The 24,772-nt window shown below is 56.1% G+C and overlaps 6 protein-coding genes and 1 non-coding gene across 7 annotated transcripts; 4 read left to right on the plus strand and 3 right to left on the minus strand.

Annotated features, from left to right (window-relative positions):
• Positions 1 to 344: 344 nt before the first annotated feature.
• Positions 345 to 1,238, plus strand: B0T26DRAFT_677805 (uncharacterized protein; the record flags this gene model as incomplete). Its single annotated transcript, XM_060440148.1, has 1 exon — positions 345 to 1,238. One exon carries the CDS (start codon positions 345 to 347, stop codon positions 1,236 to 1,238), a length of 894 nt encoding a protein of 297 aa, XP_060294797.1.
• An 853-nt stretch (positions 1,239 to 2,091) lies between these two features.
• Positions 2,092 to 2,178, plus strand: B0T26DRAFT_t167. Its single transcript has one exon. It is a non-coding gene; the product is annotated as a tRNA-Thr (tRNA).
• A 7,077-nt stretch (positions 2,179 to 9,255) lies between these two features.
• B0T26DRAFT_677806 (uncharacterized protein) lies at positions 9,256 to 9,993 on the minus strand (the record flags this gene model as incomplete). The annotated part of the gene is made up of 4 exons (XM_060440149.1): positions 9,256 to 9,274; positions 9,366 to 9,367; positions 9,552 to 9,894; positions 9,947 to 9,993. 4 exons carry the CDS (start codon positions 9,991 to 9,993, stop codon positions 9,256 to 9,258), a joined length of 411 nt encoding a protein of 136 aa, XP_060294798.1.
• Positions 9,994 to 11,072: 1,079 nt separating this feature from the next.
• B0T26DRAFT_742146 (ADP-ribosylglycohydrolase-domain-containing protein) lies at positions 11,073 to 14,414 on the minus strand (the record flags this gene model as incomplete). The annotated part of the gene is made up of 5 exons (XM_060444067.1): positions 11,073 to 11,075; positions 12,007 to 12,059; positions 12,960 to 13,057; positions 13,087 to 13,501; positions 13,628 to 14,414. The coding sequence occupies 5 exons, from the start codon at positions 14,412 to 14,414 to the stop codon at positions 11,073 to 11,075; spliced, it is 1,356 nt and encodes a 451-aa protein (XP_060294799.1).
• Positions 14,415 to 14,976: 562 nt separating this feature from the next.
• On the minus strand, positions 14,977 to 17,428 carry B0T26DRAFT_649218 (chloride channel; the record flags this gene model as incomplete). Its single annotated transcript, XM_060438066.1, has 6 exons — positions 14,977 to 15,550; positions 15,611 to 15,818; positions 15,868 to 16,061; positions 16,120 to 16,424; positions 16,495 to 17,268; positions 17,324 to 17,428. 6 exons carry the CDS (start codon positions 17,426 to 17,428, stop codon positions 14,977 to 14,979), a joined length of 2,160 nt encoding a protein of 719 aa, XP_060294800.1.
• A 1,524-nt stretch (positions 17,429 to 18,952) lies between these two features.
• Positions 18,953 to 20,454, plus strand: B0T26DRAFT_365379 (uncharacterized protein). The gene is made up of 4 exons (XM_060434631.1): positions 18,953 to 19,253; positions 19,328 to 19,717; positions 19,782 to 20,222; positions 20,281 to 20,454. Exons 1-4 carry the CDS (start codon positions 19,089 to 19,091, stop codon positions 20,323 to 20,325), a joined length of 1,041 nt encoding a protein of 346 aa, XP_060294801.1. The 5' UTR covers positions 18,953 to 19,088; the 3' UTR covers positions 20,326 to 20,454.
• Positions 20,455 to 21,043: 589 nt separating this feature from the next.
• Positions 21,044 to 24,426, plus strand: B0T26DRAFT_782443 (uncharacterized protein). Its single transcript, XM_060446721.1, has 2 exons — positions 21,044 to 23,106; positions 23,212 to 24,426. The coding sequence occupies exons 1-2, from the start codon at positions 21,216 to 21,218 to the stop codon at positions 24,153 to 24,155; spliced, it is 2,835 nt and encodes a 944-aa protein (XP_060294802.1). The 5' UTR covers positions 21,044 to 21,215; the 3' UTR covers positions 24,156 to 24,426.
• The last annotated feature ends 346 nt before the right edge of the window (positions 24,427 to 24,772 follow it).

Consider the following 24,772-nt stretch of genomic DNA (forward strand, 5'->3'; position numbering starts at 1 on the left):
TTAAATCTAGGTGTTCTAGCAATAACAATCCTTCAATATCTCCCACGATTTTGGACGGCGACAAGAAATTTGAACACGCATACTAACACAAACGACGCCACAGAATCTGATCACGACCAATACGACTGGCTGCATGCACCACAGGCAGATTACCAAGTACGATCTCGGACGAATATATTAATCATCATAGGAACGAGGCCTTTCCGATAAATAGAAATTACTAACGCAACCACAGATTCAGCGCTTCAACCCAAGCACACTTCAACTGAGTACTCTTTTAAGTACTGTGCTGTTTAGTACTGCATATCCAGCACCTTCATGGTCTATGCCCAACTCCCGACTCAATGGTTCGGAATAATGACAGATGGAACGACGACCGTCGCCAAAACGGCAGCCATTGGGGTAAGGACTGGTCAAAAGAGCCGAACATGATGAAGAATCTCGAGCTCCTAGCCAAGACCATTGCCAGATCCCAAAATAATCTAGGCGGCGGCGCTTTCGGCAACGGCTATCCTCCCGCCACCAACCCCCAGGTCAACCCTTTCAACAACCCTTTCGGGGCCCCCAGCAACCCTTTCGGGGTCCCTAACAACCCTTTCGGGGCCCCTAACAACGATTTTGGGATCCCTAATAATCCTTTCGGGTCCCCTAACAACCACTTCGCCCCTCAAGCCGCAGCTCCCAACCCTTTTGCGGGCCGGCGCCCCAACCCGTTCTTGCCGAAATGGCCAGCGCCACAACCCAACCTCCAGCTGCAGCAGGGAGCGCCCAACGAGAACATGTTCGACAATTGGAACGACCACTCGCGGGAGCTGCCTCGGCTGGTCATCCGGCTGATGCACCTCGAGCAGCGGCTCAAGGACAGCCTCGCGATCGTGCTGCAGGCGGTGCCGGAGATGCAGGCGGCCGTCGAGTTCTTTGCGCCCATGGTCACGTCCGTGCAGGCGTTTCTCGTCGTCTTCCGCGTGAACATCGACACGGCCCTCTCCTTGCACGCCCAGGGCCAGGCCCTCCACATGACGCCCGGCGATGTCCAGCAGGGCCGAGCCGCCGTCGACATGTGCGTCGAGTACGACGTGGTCAGCCAGCTTGAGCGGGCCATATGCGTCGCCGCCGGCAACGGCGGCATCCAGGCCGCGGCCAACCCGCAGAACTGGGGCGTCGGCGGCATCTCCTGGCGTGCCTACGTCGAGGGCCTGAAGGCGTACCGTCAAAAGACTATCCTCTCGATGGGCTAGCGTGCCACTGGCGTGGTTACGAGGTAAAAAAGGCGCAAACAAGGTAAGGTAGGTAAGGCGCAAGGTAAGAAGGCCGGAAAGGACGGAAAGGTAAGTTGGTGGATGGTGGCGATGGCGGGGGACACCGACACCCAAGCCATGAGTGTAGCTGATACGGTTTTTAGAGAGGCTTCTTCGTATTTTCCGTTCTGGCTTCTTTGTTCCCTTTTTCTTTTATTTTGGGCAAGGTAGGCATGCTTTTGAGCCTCTTTGGTTTCGGATGGCTGGTTTGCTCGGGCTATGGAGTTTTGGATAACTTGTTGTTGTTGTAATATGTTGCATAATTATTTCCTGCTCGGCCGCATGACCAACGAATGTGGCGTCGTGGATAAGGTGAATCCAGCCAAATGGAATTAATACATTGTTTCCTGGCTTCAACATAACAGTTTACTGTCGTTCCTAGATTTTAAGGTGGTGCTTGATGAACCACAATTTAATGCTCATTTATCGTGATTTCTCATTGTTGTTGGAATTGGGCCTGAATTTCCGCTGTAGGAGGAGTCTTCTGCTTCTCGGGATATACTGTCTTTTCCATTCCTTGATCCCAAACATTTACGTCACTGGTAGAGAAAAGTCTGCACACTGCCATTCGGTCACCGACGAAAGATTTAATTGCCAAGTTCTCTTAGGGAAATAGGTGGCGCTTCGAAGACATTGCTCGGAATTTCGAGTTTTAAGAGACGTGCTGCAATTAAGCATTAAAGCTGTGCGGCGCGAGCGACAACCTGCCAAGGAATTACAGGGGGTTGGGGTGCTGTCGATATAGTGTGCGCTAACGGTCGACTAGTTCAACAACTGGAAGTTGATTCGACCCGCCCGTATAGCTCAGTGGTAGAGCGCATCACTCGTAAGCCCATTCTGCGACATGATGAGGTCCACGGTTCAATCCCGTGTGGGGGCAAAACAGTTAGCTTCTTTTTTGCTCTACAATCCTCGTAAAAAAATTAATTGTTCATTTTTAGCTGGCTTGTTGTTCTTTCTTTGTGCACGCTTCTTTTTCCTTGTTCTTTTTTTTTGCGCGATTGCAAAACGCGTTGTAGTCAACCGCTTTGTCTTCTGAAGCTAGTTTCTCATTTCCTATTGTTCCCGGCAGCCAGAACAGTGACGCCGTTAATTGTTATGTTCGTCTGACGGTGGCCAAGGTGGAGAAAATGTGTTGGAATAGCGATGTTGGTGACCGTACTCTGCGCTGGAAGGCAGGCGGTGCGATGCACGTGCTAGCGCACGTGCTTGCAAGCACGTGCGCCGCACGGCCCTCGCACGGCCATGTACAAAGCCAAGAACCCCCACCATAGATTTCTAGAACAGAACATGAATCAGAACAACTTTACACCCCCCCCCCCCCGGTAGTACTACCACTTTTTGACCCGTTGGAACACCTACGTGGTTGGAATACCACGAACACTGATCAGTGAGTGGTAACACTCACAGATAAGCTACGTGAAGAGACGAGATCGTACTATCGGCGCGATCGCACTGAACTTTCGAGGGAAGTGCGACCCGCGTGCGAGAATCTCTCGTGCTATCGCCTAGACGACTGTTTCCTACGAACTTTCGAGGGAGTAAGGAGGCTTCATCTAGAAGAATTAAGGAACCAATCGTACTAAACGCGAATGTTTACGACCGCTGGAAATCGGGAAGGCGATCGTAAGCATCACGGCTTGGTACAAGAGGAACCCGAATTGCGCGCCACAGTGCATTAACCCCGCTATAACCCCACTCAATGCCAAAAACCCCGGTCGTACGGCAGCGACCAATCACCAACACACTTATCGACAGTCATCGATAACTTGAAGACGATGGCGTTAGATAGTGAGGAGGAATCCTACGAGGAGATCTGGGAGAATAGCGGCATCCCCGCGACGGTTTGGAAGAGCAATGTTGACTTCAACCTGTGGGATTCTGAAACGCCACCAAACCTCACGAACCCATTTCGGGAGAAGGAGGCAACAACGTACTTCGCACAGAGTATGATGGAGTTTATCTGGTTCAATATGAGCCTAGATGGAATCCGCGCAGCTTTCCGCGAAGACTTCAAAGGCTGGACAGTCGCACAATTCAACGAAGTCAATCGTACGTTCAAGAAGCGAATGCTCACCATCTTGGAGCAGAAGAACGTACAAGTCCCGGAAGGGACGACCTCAGAGAAGTTCGCCAGTCTCGTGGCGACCGCACAGCCAATAGAGATGCCGCACAATACCTATCAACCATCTCCGACACCCACCCTACAGCTCAAGACAGGAGGAACACCACTCCTAACGAACCCACCGGGTACGACGACTTCTCCATCTCCCAATTCGTACCAGAACCCGAACCCGCTATGCGGAACCCCCTATATCCAGTACCAGAACATCCCACCGACGCGGATCATATATAACGGCCCAGTCGATAGCAGGAAAGTGTCGGCGTTTGTGAAGGCATGGAAGCCCGCACGGAACTATACAGGACGTCCGTATGACATCTTGTACGATAAGGTCAAGCACTTCGTTAGTATGTGCTGGAGGCACGAGATCTTGGAGGATATGTATCACGCAGTATTCCCCGAGATCCTATCTGACCGTGCGGAGACGTACTATATGAACCATATTGGGCCTGATGAGAGGTGGGACGAGATCTATCAACTGCTGGACTCGTACTTTAATACTACGGTGAACCACGCCGAGTATTACTCGGACTGGACTACCCTCAGCTTCGCACGATTGCGTAGGGAGAGCCCAGAGGCACCAGCGAAGGAGATGCTCGAGAAGATGCTCGATAAGCTCCAGCTCGTGCAGCGTGCCCTAGGCGAGGGATACCAGGGCGAGATCGCACTGCATACCGCAGTCACGCGAGCCTGCACAGGAGTCGCAGAGTTTGAACCAGCACTACTGGGCCAGAGGACATCGTGCGAGTCACTATTTGACAAGCTGAGAACAGCCCTGAAGATTGCAGAGGACCGCAAGGTTTCGCGACAATTCCATACCGAGACGTACGACCAGAACTTTGTCGACCGGCGATATCGTTCCAATCGCACAAACGACAAGCCACAATTTCCCAAGCGTCAATTTCAACGACGCGATCCTTCATATCGCCCTCGTGCGAGATTCGGGAATACAAGAGACAAGAAGTGCTTCATCTGCAAGAAAGAAGGCTGTTGGTCAACCAACCACTCAAGGGAGGAACGAGAGAAGTCTCGAAGGCAATACCTCCAGGCGTGCGAAACATTGGAGAGCCAAAAGGACTTTGAACAATTCCTGGCAGGTTTTGAAGGTACGCCACCAGAGGAGGAGGAGAGTGACGATGAGGAGTCCGGATATGAGGGCGAGGAGGAAGACCAAGGACAAGCCGCACAATTCCTCCAAGAGAAAGCATATATTCATCGCACATTCGGCGAGAATATCTACCAAGAATGCGAGGAGAAACCGGCGGAACAGTTCGTACTAGAGAATCAGTATACGACAATGTACCAGGGCGAGCTCTGGGATACTGGAGCCGCACAAGTATCTACCGTCGGAAAGTGCCAAGTCGAGGCATATCTGAGAGAGAACCCTTGTGCGAAGATCTCTTGGACACCAGGAACCGCCGAAATCCGATTCGGAGGCGGAAAAGTCAACACCTCTATAGGCACGATGCTTATGGAGAACGCTATCGGGAAGGTCACGTACCACATCTTGAATACGGCGACGCCATTTTTGCTTAGTCTGCGCGACGCGGATAGACTTAAAGCATACTTCAACAACGTTGAGGACGTCATCGTACGAGAGGATGGAACCACTATCCCCGTTATCCGAAAATGGGGACATCCTTTCTTCAATACGAGTCGTGCGGAAGCAGGAGTCTACCTGACTGAGCCAGAACTGAGGAGACTCCACCGGCGTTTTGGACATCCTCGTACCGAGAGACTTCACAAGCTCTTGAAGAAAGCCGGGCACGAGGATGTAAAAGAGGAGATCCTCCAAGAAATCCAGAAAGTCTGCCATCACTGCCAGACGCACGACCCAGCTCCACAGCGATTCAAGTTCACGATCAAGGACGAGTGCGAATTCAACTATGAGGTCGTCATCGATATCGTACAGCTCAATGGAAGGAAGGCGCTACACGTTATCGATGTGGCGACATCATTTCAGGCAGCAACGTTCCTACGATCAATGTCAGCGAACGATGCATGGGACGCACTATGTCGCTGTTGGATCTTTGTATACCAAGGGCCCCCAGATGTGATATCGCACGACCCAGGAACGAACTTCGCATCTGAGGAGTTCAGGAACAACGCCAAGATTATGGGAGTCTCGTGCAAAGAGATGCCGATTGAGGCACACTGGGCTATCTGTAAGGTAGAGAGAGCACACCGCCCATTAGAACGGGCGTACGATATCCTCCACCAGGAGTTGAGTCATCGCACAGACGACGAGACGATCCTCCAGATGGCAGTTAAGGCTCTTAACGATACGGCTGGCCCAGACGGGCTCGTACCAACACTCTTGGTATTTGGAGCGTACCCCAGGATCAATCACGACTCGCCACCGTCACCCGAGATCAGAGAGAGAGCGCAAGCAGTGCAGAAAGCAATGAAGATGTTGCGCGAGATCCGCGCACAAGTTAGCGTTAATCGTGCGCTCAATACTCGGAACGGACCAACGACAAATGGAGTCCTCGCACTACCCCTGAGGAGCGAGGTGCTTGTCTGGCGAGAAGGGAAGGACAAGAGGTGGGAAGGACCATACCCCATTATCGCCAAGGACTACGCCAATATTACCGTCGAGATGCAGAGCGGCCCAAAGACGTTCAGAACAACCCAGGTCAAGCCGTACTATCAAGATAAAGATAGGGAAGAGCAAGGACAAGGAGAAACCATCTCGCGCGAGAAAGACCAGGTACTGAAAGAACCTATTCCTATCGTGCAAAAGAGGGGACGGGGACGACCAAGAAAGAACCCGATCCCAGCTCAAGGCACGACCCTTATTACTCAGAAGGAAGTCGACGCACTCGCACTAGCTATCCAACTCCGCGAAGAAGGAAAGATCACTGTGCCTGGGCTACCATTTGAGGAATCGGACGCCCAGGAGATTGATGGACTGCTGGTCTCGCACGCTATTGAAGTCATCCGCTTTGACGAGAAGAAGCATGGCAAGCTAAGACTCTGGAAAACCCGACTCGTGCGAGAGATAAAGGGAAAGGACTCTATCCCTTATGAGAAGTCCAGGTTGATCGTACAAGGTCATAGCGACGAGGATAAAAAGGAGATTTTGACCCAGGCTCCGACGATCCAGAAGATGAGCCAGAGACTGATCCTCGCACTAGCCCCATCGCTAGAAGAGCGAATTGGTGCAAAGACCGAACTGAGAGACATTACACAAGCCTATACCCAATCGACAGATCCCCTTTATCGCACAATCATCGCACAGCTCCCGAAGGAACTTAAGGACAAGTATCCAAAAGGTACGGTCCTATGGATCAAGAAGCCCCTATATGGACTCGCAGAGGCCGGAGTCCATTGGTTCAAGACGTACAATAAGCACCATGTCGAGGCATTGGAAATGCAAACTTCAACGTACGACCCTTGCCTACTATTTACCAAAAACGGGCAAGAGAACTTCGGAATCACAGGCATGCAGACAGACGATACGCTCATGCTAGCCACCCCCCAATTTTCGGAAAAGGAGGAGGTCAAGCTCAAGGAGGCAGGATTGATGGCGAAGCCAAAGAAGTTCCTGACGTACGACTCTCCTATCGAGTTCAACGGATGTCACCTCCAACTCCAAGGAAAAGACATCTTAATCGCACAGAAAGGGCAGGCCAAGCAACTCAACCTAATCGACCAGGAAAAAGAGGATGCACCACAACAATATGTGTCTCAACGTGCGAGAGGTGCATATATCGCAAGCATTTGCCAGCCAGAGGCAGCGTACGACCTATCTATTGCAGCTCAGGTGAAGGAACCAGAAAAGGGAGACCACGATAGCTTGAATAAGAGGATTCAGTGGCAGATCGATAACCCGGAGCGAGGACTTCGCTATCAACCACTGGATCTTGATCGTGCGAAGCTATTCATCTTTACTGATGGATCTTTCGCGAATAACAAGGACATGTCATCACAGCTCGGATTCCTAATCGTACTAGGAACGGAGGACGACCGTACGGATAAGTCATTCCAGCTCTGCGGCAATATCGTACACTGGTCCTCAACCAAGTGCAAGAGGATTACTAGGAGCGTGCTGGCAAGCGAGCTCTACGGCATGGTGAACGGATTCGATAGCGGAATTGCTATTAGTACGACACTCACCAAGATTACAAACGTCCTCGGGATCGCACGAATCCCAGTGGTAATCTGTACAGACTCGAGGTCACTGTACGATTGCCTAGTGAAGCTGGGAACTACAAGTGAGAAGAGACTAATGATAGACGTTATGTCCCTCCGCGAAGCGTATGAACGCCGGGAGATCTCAGAAATCCGTTGGATTGATGGACAAGACAACCCAGCCGATGCACTCACTAAGAAGAACCCCAACCAAGCATTGACAAAGCTGGTAGACGACGGAAAGGTCATCGTACGAATCGAGGCGTTCGTCGATAGACTGGACAAGACGAACTGAGGAGGAGCGGAAAGGCTCATATGTATTATCACCGCACGATCACTCCATTCATATCCCTAGGAAACCCATTTCATTAAAACTCAACGCACTATCCCCCCCCCCCAGAAAAAAAAAAAAAAAAAAACACCTCAACCCCAAGAAGCTACTCCTCAAGCAGAAAAGGGTTCAGACGCGAGCCCGAACTAGAGGGAGGAAGAACACGCTGGCTAGGACTAGCGCGAGGAGAACCACCGGCTGAACTACCGCCCGAATCCCAGGCGGACATTGAGCCCTCGTTGGAATGAGAGCAGCGAGATCCGTGCGACTGCCAGACGCACTCGGCACTGGCGCCGCCCTGGAATGAGGGGATGCGTACGCAATGCCGGAACTTGGGAGACGCGTTTGGATTGCCGCACTTCTCCGGGCACGGGCGCACGCGTGTACCGCGCGATTGAACAAGGAGCGCACGAAAGTACGACTCCCGGCGGATGATGCGGGCGAAGAGAAAATGGACCGACGCACGATCGGCAGCCAGGACGCGGATCTCAACGTCAACCGAGGGCATGGCGACGACGCGGCGCTCATCGTCCTAAGGTTAATCAGCCACTCGTACGACAAAAAGAAAGACTCTCGAGGGTATTCACATTGATACAGAGGCTCGCAAGAAGACGGCGGTTATCCTCAGAACCGGTCGGAATAAGCAGGAAGAGATCGCCAGTACTGTTCGTACGAGAGCTGATAGTACCAAGAGGGGTAGGCGGCAGGCCGCCGCCGCCAGCCACGAGAGACATTGTGCCTGTATGTGCGTGTGAAGAGCGTACGAAGAAGGGAAGAAGGAGGACGAGAAGGCCAGCTTTATGCCTAGACTGGGTGCCTCGAAAGCGCACTCTTCGGACCCTCCGCTCCTTCCGCACGATCCCCGGTCCCGGGCATGTCGTCGTACGAGACCCCGGATCGGCACTAGCAGGCAAACAAGTTATCAGACAAAACGTACGAGGAGGTCGGGACTCATTGCACGATACTAGCAAACAGCATATTCAGACGAGATAGTACGATCTGTCCATCCAACCACGTGGGAAGTCACAGCGAAGGCAGGATAGGGAGAGGGATCGTACGGTCACAAAAGGAGAGTTGCCAGTGTTGGAATAGCGATGTTGGTGACCGTACTCTGCGCTGGAAGGCAGGCGGTGCGATGCACGTGCTAGCGCACGTGCTTGCAAGCACGTGCGCCGCACGGCCCTCGCACGGCCATGTACAAAGCCAAGAACCCCCACCATAGATTTCTAGAACAGAACATGAATCAGAACAACTTTACACCCCCCCCCCCCGGTAGTACTACCACTTTTTGACCCGTTGGAACACCTACGTGGTTGGAATACCACGAACAAAATGACCCCGTGGTTCATTTTTAGATTGTCCGCCGGGAGTTAGACTGGTCTTTCATAGCTGCTCGTTATTAATGTTTAAAGATGTGTTTTTTTTTTTTTTTTAAAAAAAAAAAAAAAAAAAAAAAAGGCTAGCCAAGAGACAGACTTACTTCTACCAAAAGAAAACATATCAATAGTTACATTAAAGGATTAAGATTACCATTTTCTCTGTCCATCTTGACATAAAACCCTTTGTCTCAAAAATGAAAGCAAATATCAGCACCTTGAACATCCCTCCCGTATGACTTCTTATACAGGTCAAGCACGACCCATCCTGCCACGTTCCAACCACATACAGCGTCCAAAAGGGCATTGACCTGGCCGAACTCGCTTCTCCAGCACCGATTATGGTTCTCGTAATTGCATATGTATGCGACAGTGTTGCCGGAGGTCCTGAAGGCGGCATAGTATGTCGGGTACTCTACGCCCAGGTCGCACATCAGGTCGAACGTGTACAGGGCGTCGTTGTAGCCGTTGCCGTTGTAGGAGCGGCTGTGGCAGAACGCTGCAGGGCTAGGCAACTGGCGCTTGGCGACACGGGCGCTGCCTCCCCCGGTGGGAAAGCTTGCGTCTCTAGTGGCTAGTTCTTCTTGGAGAACGGGTTCGCCGATGGCGTTGCGTTGCCCTTGCCGTCCAGAGCTTGGAAATAGGTGCCATCGTCAAGGCCGATGGGCACGCAAAGGTTTTGTACCAGGAGAATAGTGACAGAGAAAAGACGAGGGCGGTGGTGTATTTCATGATGGCGAGAGAAAATTTCCGAGGAAATGGTGTCAAAGTGTGATTTTGCTGGAGACGCTGTGCGTTTATTGTATCTAGGATCTGAGTGAGGTTGGATGCTGAGCCTGGTTCTATTGAGAGTTTCGAGAAATTAGACCCTCTATACAATCTCAGACACGAGATTGCCCCTCTAGTTCGAACTGCGGCCCCTGAGCGGCTTAACCTTGGCTCACGATGACTGTGGACCTTTCCTCACCCCTCAGCCCTATGTGGACTCAATCCTGTCCTGCTAGTTGATCTATGGCTCAAATATGCCACGGCCGATAGAAGAGTCTGTTCGCAGCCTCGCCGTATGGAGCTACTCTCTATACCCTGCTCCACGGTTGCCAAGGATTTAAAATCTCTTGGAGTAGGCTTCATTGCGGAGTATATTGGTTTCTAGTCACGTATTCTGTCTCTAGGCTCTCCGTTACCTGCAGCCGTGCGGACTCTTGGCGCGTTGGGCGAATCACCACCAATGCCAATATGCAACAGCTGGACCAATTCTTGAGGGATTCTAGGAGCGACATGGCGGTGTCAAGAACCTGGTTCAGGCTCTAGGGCTGAAAGCATGCAGACTATGATGCCAAGCTGGTCAAGGACGGCACGGTGCGGTTCGATACTAATCTTGAGTCTTGAGCTATTTATTATACCTATGCCGTCCTTGGGTCGCAGTGTCAGCATGCATGGAGGGTCTTCGCCTCGCCAAGTAGCTGACGACCGACCCATTCAGCTTAGTCCATAGGCAAACCGTGCGCGCAGGTTCGACAATTCGACTGTTGTCACACCCAAACCTTCATTGGCACGGGAGTTGCTGACCGAGTATAATTAGGTATACATTGAAAATCGACAATGGGTCTAGGCATGAAGTAAAGCCGAACTTTTAGTTGATGGGATAGCAAAACCTGCGTTTATGGACGCTGCCTTTGTGATTTATCCTCATGGTCGATTGGATGGGACGACGCACGTACCAGGCACCGGTAGCAACTGTCCTTGTCCGCATAGGTCGGATGTGAATTTGGCGCTCTGGTCTTGGGTTCTGGTACCTGGGTATGTATATTTTACTCCACATGTCGTCTGTAGACTTTGTTATCAGGGGAACACTGGGGATCCGAATTTCACCTGTTGATAGATCATAGAGGAGTTGTAGAGCTTGGTCCTGCAAGGTTGCGGAAGCCGGGACAGAACATCGCCTCGGAATGATTCTGTCCAAGGCAGGAGCATTGTCACTTCGCAGCAGGTAAATTCGGCTCATCAACCCTGTTGCCGTTCGGGACTCCCATGGACAGTACCTTCAGACAGAAGGCAACCGCTACCCATACCACCTCTGCCACCACTCAGTGCCGACTGTTAGCCGACGAGTCTGTGATCTACGCAACCCGTTCTGCTAAGCCATCTATCCAGCAACATGGGTGGCAAGCCGCAAGATCGACGTCTCTTAAGGCAGACCAAACAAACACCATTGCTCGAATGCTTGAAATGTGAGAAGGACAATAAAACGTCTAAACATACCCCTTTTCTCAACCAGGATTTTCTCGCCCTTGGACTGGAAATCTCGGGCTCGTCAAGGGGTCGAATACTAGTACAGGTCAGGGTGTGTAACAATTCAGTGCGTTTGTGCTAGTTCGCTAGGAATACCCGTCGTGGCAGGAACCCAACGGCGTCCTTTCCACGTGGCGTTCGAGGAAAGGGCTTCGAAAGGGTGGACACGGACCAGCCAAGGACTTCTATTTCAACATCTTGAAATCCTCTGAAAGTTGATCTCGAACGCAATCTGCACCCTGCTCTCTGCCCTCACTACTCACCAAGATATATAATCACCTTGACTTTCTATTCCTAGAACTCGCGTACAACCCTAATTGGAGATTGCTGTTCAAGATCACCATTTTTAGTTCCTCAATTCTCGTGAGCCATCAAGCCCTCGACAAAGCTCTTCAGCCCGAGAGCCCTCATGATGCATTTCTTCAGCAGCCTTGGGTTTCTAGTCCTTGAAACTGCCCTTGTCAGGTTCGGCCAAGCCGTGCCGGCTGGCTTTTCGGGGGCCCCGGCTGTGGCTGATAATGGCAGCCCGGGGGCTTTCAACCTGACCCGACTCATGGGTAACCAAACATGGGCGCCTCCCCTCCGTACCGGGACCCGCAGTGACACCGGGGTCGGAGGGGTTCAGAGGAACAGGGTTTTCAACTACTACTGCGACAACTACACGTATGAGAACCAAGTGTCCGGGGCCTCGCCTGACGCCATTGACTGCCAGAAGATTGCCTTCAACATTGACACCGGAGGCGGCTGGTGAGAGGCCTCATTGACCTGGTTGCAGAGCGAGAACACGCAAAGACTGACCGAGCGGCCTGGCAGGGCCTGGATGGGCGGCATGCAGCACCAGCTGGCGTCGTACGGAACGTGTGCGTTCGGGGTGGAGGCACCGTGGTATAAATTTGGCATCGTTATTGAGACGGGCAACGGCGACATCATCGAGGTGCTCATCCACTCGATCCAGAACCTCATGTCGGCTGACCAGAAAGTCGGCGCCCGCGGGGGCATGCGCTGCCAGGACCTCACCTGGGACAGTGGCTTCATCAACGTTACCTGGGGCATCTATCACACCTAAACTGTCCACAGCTAGTAAGAGGAAGGAAACGGGGGTTTGAGAAGTTGTAGGTATCGAGAGAGGACTGGGTGATACTTACTGAGGGTATTTTGGGATGTGGTGTAGGGATAATAATAATTGGAAGCTAATGGAGTATCGGGAGTTGCGCGGCCGGGGGTTGACGAAAACGGCATGTCTTGCGGCTGGCTTACATATTATATATAGATATATGAGATCCTACATACAATTAAGCGTATAAACAAAAGCTTAACTGGGGTGAGTTCTTCTCTATCAGATCAATGGTTCGGCTTTCCCTTGTTCTTCCATGGCATGCTCCGGGACCAAGCTGACGTGCCGGCACCTTTCGAGACGTTGGTGCTAGCCGCCTTGGATGCGTCCTCGACCTTCTTGAACGCAGTTTGCTGAAGAACCATCCACCGTCCTTCCATCTCATGATGGCTCACTTCCCCCTGCCGCCGTCGAGGTACGTATCTTTGTCTTGCTGCCCGTCGTACTGGCCGTCTTTCAGACCAAGCACCTGGGACAGTGCCTCGGCCTTGCCGAGCAACCAGTCGCCATGCAAGAGGCCGTGCTTCCAGTGATCAGGCAATGCCTTGTATCCGAGGTAGGCTCCAAGCAGCGCGCCGGCAAAGCAGGCGTTGGTGTCGGCGTCGCCACCGCGCATGATCAAGTCGGTGACGAGGGCCTCGAACATCTTGACACGACTCTGCAGCGCGTCCTGGCTTGCGGCGTTCTGTCGAATCGCCAGTCGCAGTAGCACCACGCCGGACCCAAGCGTCTTGTACACGTACCCAATTGCGGGCGGGTCATCAAGCTGCAGGCTGTCGAGGGTGGCGGCAGCGCTGATGTGCCGTTGCAGCTCGGCGAGATCGAGCTCCTCCGCTGCAACATCTTCAACACTGTTGCCCTCGCCCCCGCCCCCGCCCCCGCCCCCGCCCTCGCCCCTGCCCCCGCCTTCGCCCACTCCCTCGCCATCTGTCGTCTTGGCAGCCGAAGCGACAGGGCCACTAGGCTGCCCCAAGAACCAGTCCGTCCCGCGGGAAAGACAGGCATCCAGCTCGGCCTCGGACCGCACCTCGCCGCGGACAACGGCGCGCACGAGCGCTGTAGCCAACACGCACGCCACAACGCAGCGTGGGTCGGCGTGCGTTGCGCGCGACATTTCAGCAGCCAGGGCGCACGCCTCGCCCTCGCTCCGGCCCGTCACACACATCAGGCCCAGCGGATGCGTGCGCATGATGCTGCCGTTGGGCGCGATGCGCCTGCCCGTGCGCACCCAGTACTCCCGCGCGACACGCGCCGGCTCCTTGTCGAACCCCTTGGACGCCACCACGGTGCTGACGAGGCGGCCCAGCCCCAGCGGCATTGTGTCTAGTGCGCGCAGGCCCTGCGATACCCACACGCGCAGCCGGGCGGCGAAGTCGAGCGTGGTCGGGAGCGGCGGCGGGGTGTGGGCGTCGGGAGACGAGACGAACGAAGAGGAAGCAGAGGGCGGCGCCGTCTTGGCTGTGTGCAGAAACGACAGCAGCAGGAGCAGCGCGTGGTCGGTATCGTCGGTCCAGTGGCCCGGTTCCTTTGCCGCGCGGTGCGTGTCGAGCTTGAACGGCGTAGGCGCGGGCGCGGCCAGGGTAAAGGTTCCCGATGGATACGCTTCGGCGGCTTTGGCGGCCGACAAGAATTCAGTATAGAGTCCAATTGCATCGCCAAGCGCTGAGCCGACGACGGCGCCGACGATGCGGTCGTGTAGGGCATCGCGGAGCAGGGCGTGCGCGGCGTCTGCGTTTAGCGGCGTCATCGTAGTAGGAAACGACATGTCGGTGACGGGGACCGCAACCGTGGCCAGGGGAGAGTCGGAGGAGGGTGTTGCATTGTCGAAAGGGGACCTGGGTCAGAGGACAGAGGACAGAGAACAGGTATCTGTAGACGGTGGCTGTGTTGGCATTGGAAAGAACGGCAGCAGCTGCGGCTGAAGGTCAACTGTCGGTGATAGGTATGGGAGTGCCACCAGGCCCCAGGCAGCTGGACTTTCGGGCCCAGGGATAACGATAACGATAACGTATGGGGCAGCGGGGTTGGTCCCAGCTGGAGGTTTGTTTCTGTGGGGCCCGAGCTTCCCACCACAGGTGCCCCCCACTGTAACCCAGCACCGGCATTTGCATTCCCTAAAGGTGGAGCCGGAGGGGACCCGGATTTCTGGCTGGAAACTCTTAAGTATGTACGAACATGTACTTCCACTCCAGTCTCGCGTACGGAGTGTTCCACCGAACATATCACCTCGAATTGGCAATTAACCATCATTTAAGTACCTGAATTATTGTGCACATTCCTGCCCTGCAAATTTCGAATTTCCGTGGACCCTACAAAGTGCGCAAGTGCTCCAAGTGCATTGTGAGCTGCTGCTTTAGCACCACGCCGAGCACCCTCGAAGTGCCCTCCTCGACAATAACGACGTGCCGCAGTCCCAGCTGGTAAAACATCTCGACCACCATCTCGAGCGGCGCTGCGGCATTGACAGTCAACGGACTCCTGTCAACAAACGGCGACAGCGGGCCCGTGAGCATGTCGAATGGCTCGCTGTCCGACAGAAACCCGTCGGCGCGCAGAGCAAAGTCGAGTTCGGCCTCGGAGATGATGCCGTGGAGCTGCTCGCCCTCGTCAACCAGCACCAGCGCCGCATCGCGCAGCCCGTGGCGCTGCATCCGACGCAGCTTGTGTGCCAGCGTTTGCTTGATCATCTTGGACTCGGGCCCCACGTGCACCGTCATGTCGGCCATGCTCTGTGACGACGGTATTAGGTCCTCTACGAGCCCCCCGTGGCTGCGCACGATATCGGTTGCATGCTCGTGCTCTAGGTACTCGCCCAGCACCGTGTGGTCGTTGACACCCTCCTCGTGCAGCGCGTCGACGACAAATTTGGCAGTCAAGATGGCACTATGGATGCGTCAGCTGCCACTCGGTGGCTCTGGCGGCGGAACAAGGGGTGGCACTCACATCATAAAAGGAGGAATGTACTCGACTTCGCCAGTGAGCTCGAGCATGATCACCGTCAGCGATACCGTCATTCGTGACACGCCCGCCAGGAAGGCCGCTGCGCCGACCATGGCGAAGATGGCGGGCGACGTGTTTGGCACAAGCTGCCCGACCAGGCGGCCAAATACCGCACCAGCCCCCAGAGCCGGAACGATCAGGCCCGACGGAACTTGCAAATAAGTTAGCTAACGAGCATCTCGGTTCTGGTGGCGACTGACTTTTTGTCCCTGCAGTGAGGACGGTGAGAACAATCTTCACCACGCTGGCATAAACCAGCCACCCATAGTACGCCGACTTGTCGTCCAGCTTCTCCTGCTCGCAGATCCAGGTCTGATCGCCATGATCGCAGTCCTTTAGAAGATGCTTGATCATCAACAGCGCCGGCTGGCGTGTGATCGGGTTTGGGTACTGACTGCACAAGCACGTCAGCCTGGTGCCCAGCGCGGGAGAAACACGAGCAGGGAGCTCACAGGAGCGCGGTTAGAAGCACGATCATGGACAGCTCCGTAAGCGGATACTTGTTGATGAAGCTCTTCATACGGGACGTCCAGAAGATGCTTCCCTTGCAGAATACCGCTCCAAACAGGCCCCCACAGACGCCGAGAAACAGGAAGAATACATAATTGTGCGGCTTATACACGACACCAAAGTTGGTCTCGAACAGCACCAGCCGCCCTGTTCGCGTTGGGTCGAGCGCCTTTAGAGTCATGGCCGCGACTAGCGAGCATAGAAACGCCCGCCACAGCACCTTTCTGGGAAACTGGCTGCTCATTTCCTGGGATTGTTGTTAGCCGTGATCGAGGCGGGCTCGGGGTCGAGCTGGGCGACCAACGGAGGCCACTCACCTCGTACACAAACAAGACACCCCCGACTGGAGATCCAAAAGCCACTGCGAGTGCGGAAGAGCATGCCACAGAAAGCATCTCGCGCAGCTGGCGGCCGTTTTCTCGAAATTGCGGGAACAGCCTAGCCACGACGTAGCCTGCGCTCGTCGAAATGTGGACAAATGGCCCCTCCTTCCCGAGACACAGGCCCGAAGCAACGCCAAGAGACGCGCCAACTGCCTTGACGGCCAGCACCTTGAAGCTCAAGAGGTTAGGGAACTCGAATCCCGAAAGCAGCAGCTTGATTTCGGGGATGCCACTCCCTGCTGCCATGTATATGATCTTGTTTGGTGCCTTGCTATGGTGAGCATCACCGCTGCTTTGGTGACCTGGAGATATGCCTGGCGACGCTTCATCGTGGCTAGCAAAGGCCGGGATCTCGGCGCGCGTGAGCTTTGTGACAAGCCCGGCACCCATGGCCAAGGCCCAGGCGACGCCCGCGTAGATGGCAAACGACGAGCCGAAGTGGCCTTCGGCCCACAGCCGCCAGTCTTCGCACGCCTCCTTGGGGTAGCAGCAGGCCTCGCGTCCGAACAACGGGTTGCGCGTGCAGTGGCCAAACTTGAGGTCCCCAAACGACGACTCGGCGAAGTCGACAAACCAGGCCACAAACGCCGTGAGAATGCCCACGAGCACGGCGGCGATCCAGCCTTGGTAATCCTCGTACGCGGCCGCGAAGGCCCCGCGCACGCCCCGCTGGCTCTTGACGGTGCGGTAGCGGAAGGCGTCTTTGACCTGCGAAACCGAGTGTCAGACTGGCTTTCCTTGGGGTTCGTCTGGGGCGCCATACCAGATCATGCAGCCAATCAATGGTCGTGTATGCGTCGTAAGGCAGCCGCTCGCCAATTGCCGTGTCGGCCAGCGCCAGCTCGTCTTTGGTCAGAACCGACGACATGATGGACGCCGCGTCAAAGCCGCGCCGGCCGCGGTAGCCGTAGTGCCCCGCATTGTTGCCGGTGCTGCTGCCGCTGGCCCCGTAATTGTAGCCGGCGTGAAGATGGGTCGCGTCGACGAGCGGCGTTATCTCGTCGGCGTCTTCCACCCCTCTGCCAGGTGCTGCGGGCCGGCGCTCCTCATCGTGGTTGGACATGGCGGCCGAGGTGGAGAGTAAAGGTCGAGAAATCACCAACTCGGCCCCTGAATTCCTGGAAAAGCGATTCCAAGTGAATCCATCGTCTCAATAACCGCGCAGGTGATGTTTTGCCATCTCTTATCCGCTCAATCGACCTTGATGGTGGCCCCCCGCCCTCTGGCCGTCCCTTATCGCGCGGTGGCTTGCGCGGGGGCGGCGAGATTGGGCGACCCCGTGTCGAAAATCGCGCGTCAAGTGGCCCACGGACTGCGGTAGCTCAATTGAGGGATCTCTTTTATTTTCCACCCCCATGTTGACCCCCGATGCGGCGTGCCAACCTTGACCTGCCTTTCCGCTTGACCTGCCTTTCCGTTTTGGGAGGGTTGGAACAGACGTGCCACGCGCTGGCTCTCCTCCCAGTGCTATGGCCTCGGAACTACACCCTCCAGACCCCGCCCATTCGACGCACTGCACGATGCATTAGGCCGCCCATACACTCTGTCGATCGCTGATTCTCGATTCGCGCTAGTCTGTTGGTGTCGGCAGGGCGCGACATGGCATTGACAGTGACAGTGAGCTATTCAGATCAGCGCGACTCGGGTTTTGGCGACCGAAGGTGTTTTTGTGCCGCTCACCTGGTCCAAGTCTAGTTGAGTGTCGCTACCGCAACCTAATGCCATTTCATGCTTGGTGCGAAATAAGGGACTTGGTACTAATGAAAAACAAATTAAAATGGTTGCTGATAATCCATTAAAGTGCGGCCTGGTCTAGTGTAAGGATGATGCTAAGTGTGGTGTTGTTTGGCCAAAGGTTTTTCCGGCCAATTTGGCTGCCGTTCTGCGTAAGCAATTCCTCGGGCCGGCTTAGACACCAGCCAAATCGTCCCATCCTGGTGCTGGTGCCGAGGTGGAGCCCATCTTGGTCATCTTAGTCATCTCCAACAGCCTTGCATATTACAAAGCACTTCGAGAACATAGTTAACCCGCAAGTGCAGCAGATTCAGCCCAGCCGAGGACGCTTGTTAAGGAAATTCTCGATTCATGTCCAGGGCTCCCTTACCAACCATCGCAGGACGGTCATCATTGAAGCAAGGCGAGCGTCCAGTAGGATCAAGCAGAATCGAACTTCCTCTCCACAGCTCGGCAAAACCGTCGTGAAAGGGGAACGGGGATCCGAGCGATGCCACTCTAGATGCATGGCGCTAGTGTAGATGACGATTGCAGTCGCCGTGCCTGACAAGCATATCACATCACACACCGCAACCCCATGGGGGAGTCGGACAACCCATTATGGAATGGGAGCTGGTATGAACCAATGTCTCCATAGATGCGACTAGAAGAAACGGCGAATTTTTTCTCCCCTGGGTTCTTATAAAAGCAACGCCCTATCCTGAGGAAATATTTGCATCTACACGACCAGCAGCAGCCCATCATTCGCCTCTATCCACTGAAAACTCAAAACCCAACCCACATCACCACCAAACATGGCCATTCCTTCAACCCAAAAGCAGTGGGTCATCCTCGGCAAGGAGAAGGATTTTGACGAACTCTCGTTCCAGGATGGAGCCGTGCCCAAGGTCGGCGAGAATGAGGTTCTGGTGAAGCTCCAGGGCGCTTCGCTTAACTACAGAGATCTCATCATCCCCAAGGTGAGAACGGCATACTCTCGGCTCCGACGGTGAAATGGAACAAGGAGAGACTTAACAAAGCGGGAACGATATAGGGCCTTTACCCCTTCCCTCTCGGCCTCCCCGTCGTGGCCGCTTCAGACGGCGCCGGCGAGATCGTCGAGGTCGGGTCCAAGGTGACCAAGTGGAAGAAGGGCGACAAGGTCGTGACGCTGTTCAACCAGGGCCACCAGTTCGGCCCCTGCGACGCCGCCGCCAGCAAATCCGGCCTCGGCGGTGTCCTCGACGGCACCCTGCGCCAGTACGGCACCTTCAGCGAGAACGGCGTGGTCCGCTCGCCCAGGAACCTGTCGCCCACCGAGGCCGCCACTCTCACCTGCGCCGGCCTCACGTCTTGGAATGCCCTGTATGGGCTCAGGGCCCTCAAGCCGGGCGAGACGGTGCTCGTGCAGGGGACGGGCGGCGTCAGCTTGTTCGCGTTGCAGGTACGTTGAGCTGTTGGCCAAGCGATTTTCTCTCTGGCTGTGCCGTGGCTTACCCCCGTCGCAGTTTGCCAAAGCCGCGGGCGCGACTGTCATCGCGACGACGTCGTCGGCGGCCAAAGCGGAGACGCTGAAGAAGCTGGGCGCCGACCACGTCATCAACTACCGCGAGGACAAGAACTGGGGCGAGACGGCGCGGGGGCTGACGCGGGACGGCGCGGGCGTCGACCACGTCATCGAAGTCGGCGGCGAGGGCACGCTCACGCAGAGCTTCAAGGCCATCAAGATGGAGGGCATCATCTCCATCATCGGCTTTCTTGGCGGTGCCGAGCCCAAGGACAGCGTGCTCGAGACCCTGAGCCGTGTCTGCACCGTTCGCGGTGTCTACGTCGGGCCCCGCTCCCTCATGGAGGACATGGTCGCCGCCATCGAGGCCAACGACATCCACCCCGTCGTCGACCACAAGGTCTTCACTCTGAGCACTGCTCGCGAGGCGTACGAGTACATGGTGAGTCCCGCCTGGATGCCCGTGAATTTGAGAAGACTTGTCGCTAACGAACTGCCAGTGGGCGAAATCGCACGTGGGCAAGGTGGCGATCACGATTGAGTAATTGGTATGGGACTGGATATGAATGGGAGACTGGATATGAATGAGAGACTGGATATGAATGGGAGACTGGATATCAATGGGAATCAATTAGCATAATTGAGTAACGAATTGTTTGAACATCAAACCCCTGTGCGAATCTCTGAGAGGGGAAAATGCGGCTGAACAAACGGTTCCCCGTTTGGGCCATGAGTGCTGCCACTTCGGCTGATAGTCTGCGGGACAGGGATTTTGCTGATGGCGTTAGCTGGCGGTGCTGGTGGTGTGATGTCAGCAATGGCGACTTTGTCTGCTGCCGGTTCCTTGTTCCTCCGTTGATTCCAAGGGTTAGAAAGTTCCTAGCAGCTCCCAAAAGTAACTAAGGAGTCGTTGGGAGGGCCTCCGAAACCGTGCATATGTCAACGCTGGGAAAAGATGACATCGCTCAGCTCTCCCAAATAAGCAGGTGTCACGGCTATGTCGTGGACTTGTGTCCCGCCCCTGCCATTCTCGACGAGTCAACAGCCACAAAAACCCCTGTCAGCTGTCTCAGCTCCCCGAGTCTGGAGTAAAAGTCCCAAGCCGGGATAGCACGTCCCAAGTCAGGGGTCAAAGTGCGGAGTCAGTAGGAAGACAATTACATCCCAGCTCTTTGAATAAGGCAGGGTTTTCTCCAATCAGAGTTGAAAGCAGAGAGGCAGTGCTCGGGGCCCTTGGTGATGGAAGAGCCAGCATCAAAGAGGAATGCTCGGCGCAACAAGATATTTTGGCGGTGATTCCCGCCGAGTAATTGCTTCAGTCTAGTTAACTGAGGCAGTTGCAAATATCTTCCAAGCTCCAGCAGAACCACAAGTTGTCCCCGATCAAACCACAAACCTCTGCATTGTCGTCAAAGCTGTTACCGTGTTGCCCACCATGAGCGTCTCGTCGGTCAGAATTTACATCAACATGGCCCTCGAGTATCTCGACTCGCCGTACCGCGTCGACGATGTCGAGCCAAACCTGGTCCAGGCCGAGCAACGCCTCGCGAATCTCTCGCCAGAAGACGCGGCTCCTCTTGTCGCGCAGATTGCCGACATACGCGCTAAGTTGGACAACTTGGTCAAGCCTGCGGATGCGCGTCAGATCAGTGCCGCCCAGGGCAAGATCCGCCAGGCCCGCGACTACATCGACACCAATCGAGGCCGCCTCTCCCAGTCGGACAAGGACTTCGTCGAGGAACTCTTCCGAGGTGCCGTCCAGTTCCTTGACCAGATCACTGACGCCAACAAGGCGGATAGGCTGAAGGCTCCCGTTCTCGACGAGATTGCCCAGATCCGCGCGCAATATGGCACCGATAGTTCGGCTCCTCCCCCTCCCCCGAAACCTGCCACTCCTCCTCCGCCGTCCCAGAACTACTACAACGCCAAGCGAGCCGTGTTCTGGGCGAACGAATACTTTACCTCGCCCGGCCGCATTGGCCAAGTCGAGCCAGAACTAGCAAAGGCCGAGACCCTGCTCGAGGGTGACGGTTCGGCAGAGGCTGCGGGACTCGCGGCCGAGATTGCAAGCATGCGAGAGAAGCTTGCAGACATGGTTTCGCCTGAAGACGAGAGAAACGTTAGCGCAGCTCAGGGCAAGCTCCGTCAGATTCGAAACCATGCCGACAGAAACGGCGGGCGGGTTTCCGATTCCGACAAGGAATTCTTTGAACAGCTGTGCCGCGGGGCCGTCGAGTATCTGGACAAGATCACCCATCCACGCAAGGCCGACGAGCTCAAGGCCCCCGTTCTCGCCGAGATCTCCCGGATCCGTGCCCAGTACGGCGTCACCGGCCCCGCGCCTTCTGCTCCCGCTCCCGCTCCGCCTTCGAAGCCCCAGAACTATCCCCCGCCGTCTCAGAATTTCTACAATGCCAAGCGCAAGGTATTCTGGGCCAACGACTACTTCACTACGCCTGGTCGCATCGGGCAGACGGAGCCCGAGCTGGCCCAGGCCGAAGAGCTCCTAAAGAATGATGCGTCTCGCGAGGCGGACGATCTCCGCGCCGAGATTGCCGGCCTCCGCCAGAAGGTGGCCGACATGCTCAGGCCGTCAGGGCAGGGCCAAGCCCGTTCTGTCCCGGGTCAGGCCCAGTCTGTCGACATGAACACCCTATCCTTTGACGACCAAGACCGCCTGAACCGCGCCAAGCGGGCCATCGGACAGGCCCGCAACAACATCGAGTCCAACCGCACCGAAGGCGTCGAGAACCTGTTCTTTGACGCCACGAGCCTGATGGCTCCCGTCGGCGACGCACACAAAACAAACCTCGTCGCCGAGATTGAACAACTCCGGAGGGACCTGGAAGCCACGCGGCTGGCCGAGAGCACCCGCCGGCTGACCGGCGAGCTGGACCGCGGACTCGGGCGCGTCGAAATGGACACGGACGCGCCCGACCGCCTGCCGTACAGCGTGCAATTGTTCAAGCAGCGGCTGGAACAGGACGACGTGCGGCAGACCCTCACCCCCGAGGCGTACCGCGGCTACGAGACGAGGCTGGCCGAGCTGCTGGCCGCCGGCGCCGCGCGCGTCAAGGCCGAGACGCTAGACCGCGCGAACCCGGCGCTGCAGCGGCTGCACGACAGGCTCGCCGCGAACCCGTTCACCGACCTCACGCAGTATGACGCGAGCAAGCTCGACGGCGAGCTGCGCAGCATGCGCTGGCAGGTTGAGCGCGAGATCACCAAGCTGCCCGACGACGACGCGGATCGGCTGCGGATTCATGACGAGCTCAAGCGCACCGACGCCCAGGTCGAGGCTTACTCCAACGACTGGGCTCTGGCTGGTGCGTTTCTCACCCCTTCCTCACTAACACTAACAACCCTCCCCCCTTCCTCACTAACAGCCCTCCCCCCCCTTGAATCATGAAGCTGACCACCTATCACCCTAGGCGTGCACAAAGCAGTCCGGCACGGCTGGCAGATGATCCTCGACGAGATCGCCGGATGGGAGGACGAGGCTCTCGACGCCGACGCCGCGCCGCTCGACGACCCGCGCATGCCGCAGACGCGCCTCGCCATCCAGCGCGTGCACTACTACCTGCACCGCGACAGCTCGGCACAGGGCACGCGCGACGAGAACCCCGGCGATGCCGTCGTCGCGGCCGTCGACGCCGAGGCGGGACAGCTCCTCGCGGCCGCCGGAAGCAAGCTCGCGGCGGCGTTCGACGCACTCGTGGCGGCCGCCGAGCAGCTGCCGCCGCCCGTCGAGGACCGCTGGCTGCGTGACAAGCCGGGGTCGCTGCTCAGCAGCGCGCGCGGCGCGCTCGAGGGGACCGCGTCCAGCGACGCCGTGCTGGCGCGCATCCAGGCGCTCGACACGCGCTGGCAGGGCGCGCTGGCGGACGTGCAAAAGGCGCGCGAGGAGCTCGGCGCGAAACTCGCGCGCGACGCGCTGCAGCAGTGGCCGGCCACCGTGGCGGCGATCCCGGACGTCATTAGCGCTGCGAACGGCTTCGACCCGTCGGCCGCGCGCCCGGGGGACGCGGTTCTGCTCGCCGGCGTGTACAACCGCGCTGGCTGGGACTTTGACGGCGGGCAGTACGGGTTCGCGATGCGGTTCGCCGGCGTGCCGCTGGGCGGCGTCTACGAGGGGTATGTGGACAAGGCGCTCGACCATGCGGCGTACGAGCTGAAGCTGGCCATTGATGACCACAAGCCGTGGGATGTGGTGGGCGTCGTGCTGGGCCCGGGATCTATCCGTGAGCGCACGAAGCGTGTTATCCGCCGCGGTGGGGTGGAGGAGACGGTTGAGGAGTGGTTGCCTATTGATTGCTTGCGCCTGCGCGTTGTGGCGCTGCGCGCGGGTCCTGTTGTTGTTGGTCCGCAGAGTTGAAGAGGTAGAGTTTGTGGTTGCTCGGATGTGTGTTGGTTTCGGGCTGGATGTCGGAGCAGACCCTTTCGGTCTTCGACCTGCTTGTCTTCTGTCGAAGTTCGAACTTCTCTTCTCAGGGGTTGCGAATAGTGTCAGTGTTCCATATTATTCAGTATTGTTGTACGAGCCATCTTGACTAGTCCGATCGCATGTAACTTGCTGTGAACCCGATTGTGTTACCGGTGATCGCCACCTGCAAGTTGACTGTGGGACAGATAGGTTGTAGGTTTGGCCAAGTTAGCGAATCAGCAGCACACAGCTTTCACCTTCGGACTCCAATTTCCATCCACGCAAGGAGAGGGCTGCAGTGCAACCCCAACGAGCCCAATGAGCCCAATGAGCCCCATGCTTCAACTGTCGAGGGAGAACTGCACTAGCCACACAGCGGAGCAGTACTCACTGCGGCGTTTTCTTGGCAAGCAAGTATGTGTGCGTGTGTGCGTGTGTGTGTGTGTGCATGCATCGCCATCAGCCATCACACCCTCCTATCGTGTTTGGGCATAGCCCTTCCGCTACAAGGCGCAAGCATCCATGACATGCTGGTCCTGATTTACCATCTCATAATCCCGGTCGCGCCT

This window comes from Lasiosphaeria miniovina (genome assembly GCF_030549165.1).
Source record: "Lasiosphaeria miniovina strain SMH2392-1A chromosome Unknown B0T26scaffold_5, whole genome shotgun sequence".
Classification (NCBI taxonomy): domain Eukaryota; kingdom Fungi; phylum Ascomycota; class Sordariomycetes; order Sordariales; family Lasiosphaeriaceae; genus Lasiosphaeria; species Lasiosphaeria miniovina.

Bases quoted from the DNA above. Each gene is read 5' to 3' on its own strand.
- B0T26DRAFT_782443 (XM_060446721.1), top strand. From the start codon at position 21,216: ATGAGCGTCTCGTCGGTCAGAATTTACATCAACATGGCCCTCGAGTAT. The intron at 23,107-23,211 runs GTGCGTTTCTCA...CTATCACCCTAG, and splicing joins CAACGACTGGGCTCTGGCTG to GCGTGCACAAAGCAGTCCGG.
- B0T26DRAFT_365379 (XM_060434631.1), top strand. From the start codon at position 19,089: ATGGCCATTCCTTCAACCCAAAAGCAGTGGGTCATCCTCGGCAAGGAG. The intron at 19,254-19,327 runs GTGAGAACGGCA...GGAACGATATAG, and splicing joins GAGATCTCATCATCCCCAAG to GGCCTTTACCCCTTCCCTCT. The intron at 19,718-19,781 runs GTACGTTGAGCT...CCCCCGTCGCAG, and splicing joins TCAGCTTGTTCGCGTTGCAG to TTTGCCAAAGCCGCGGGCGC.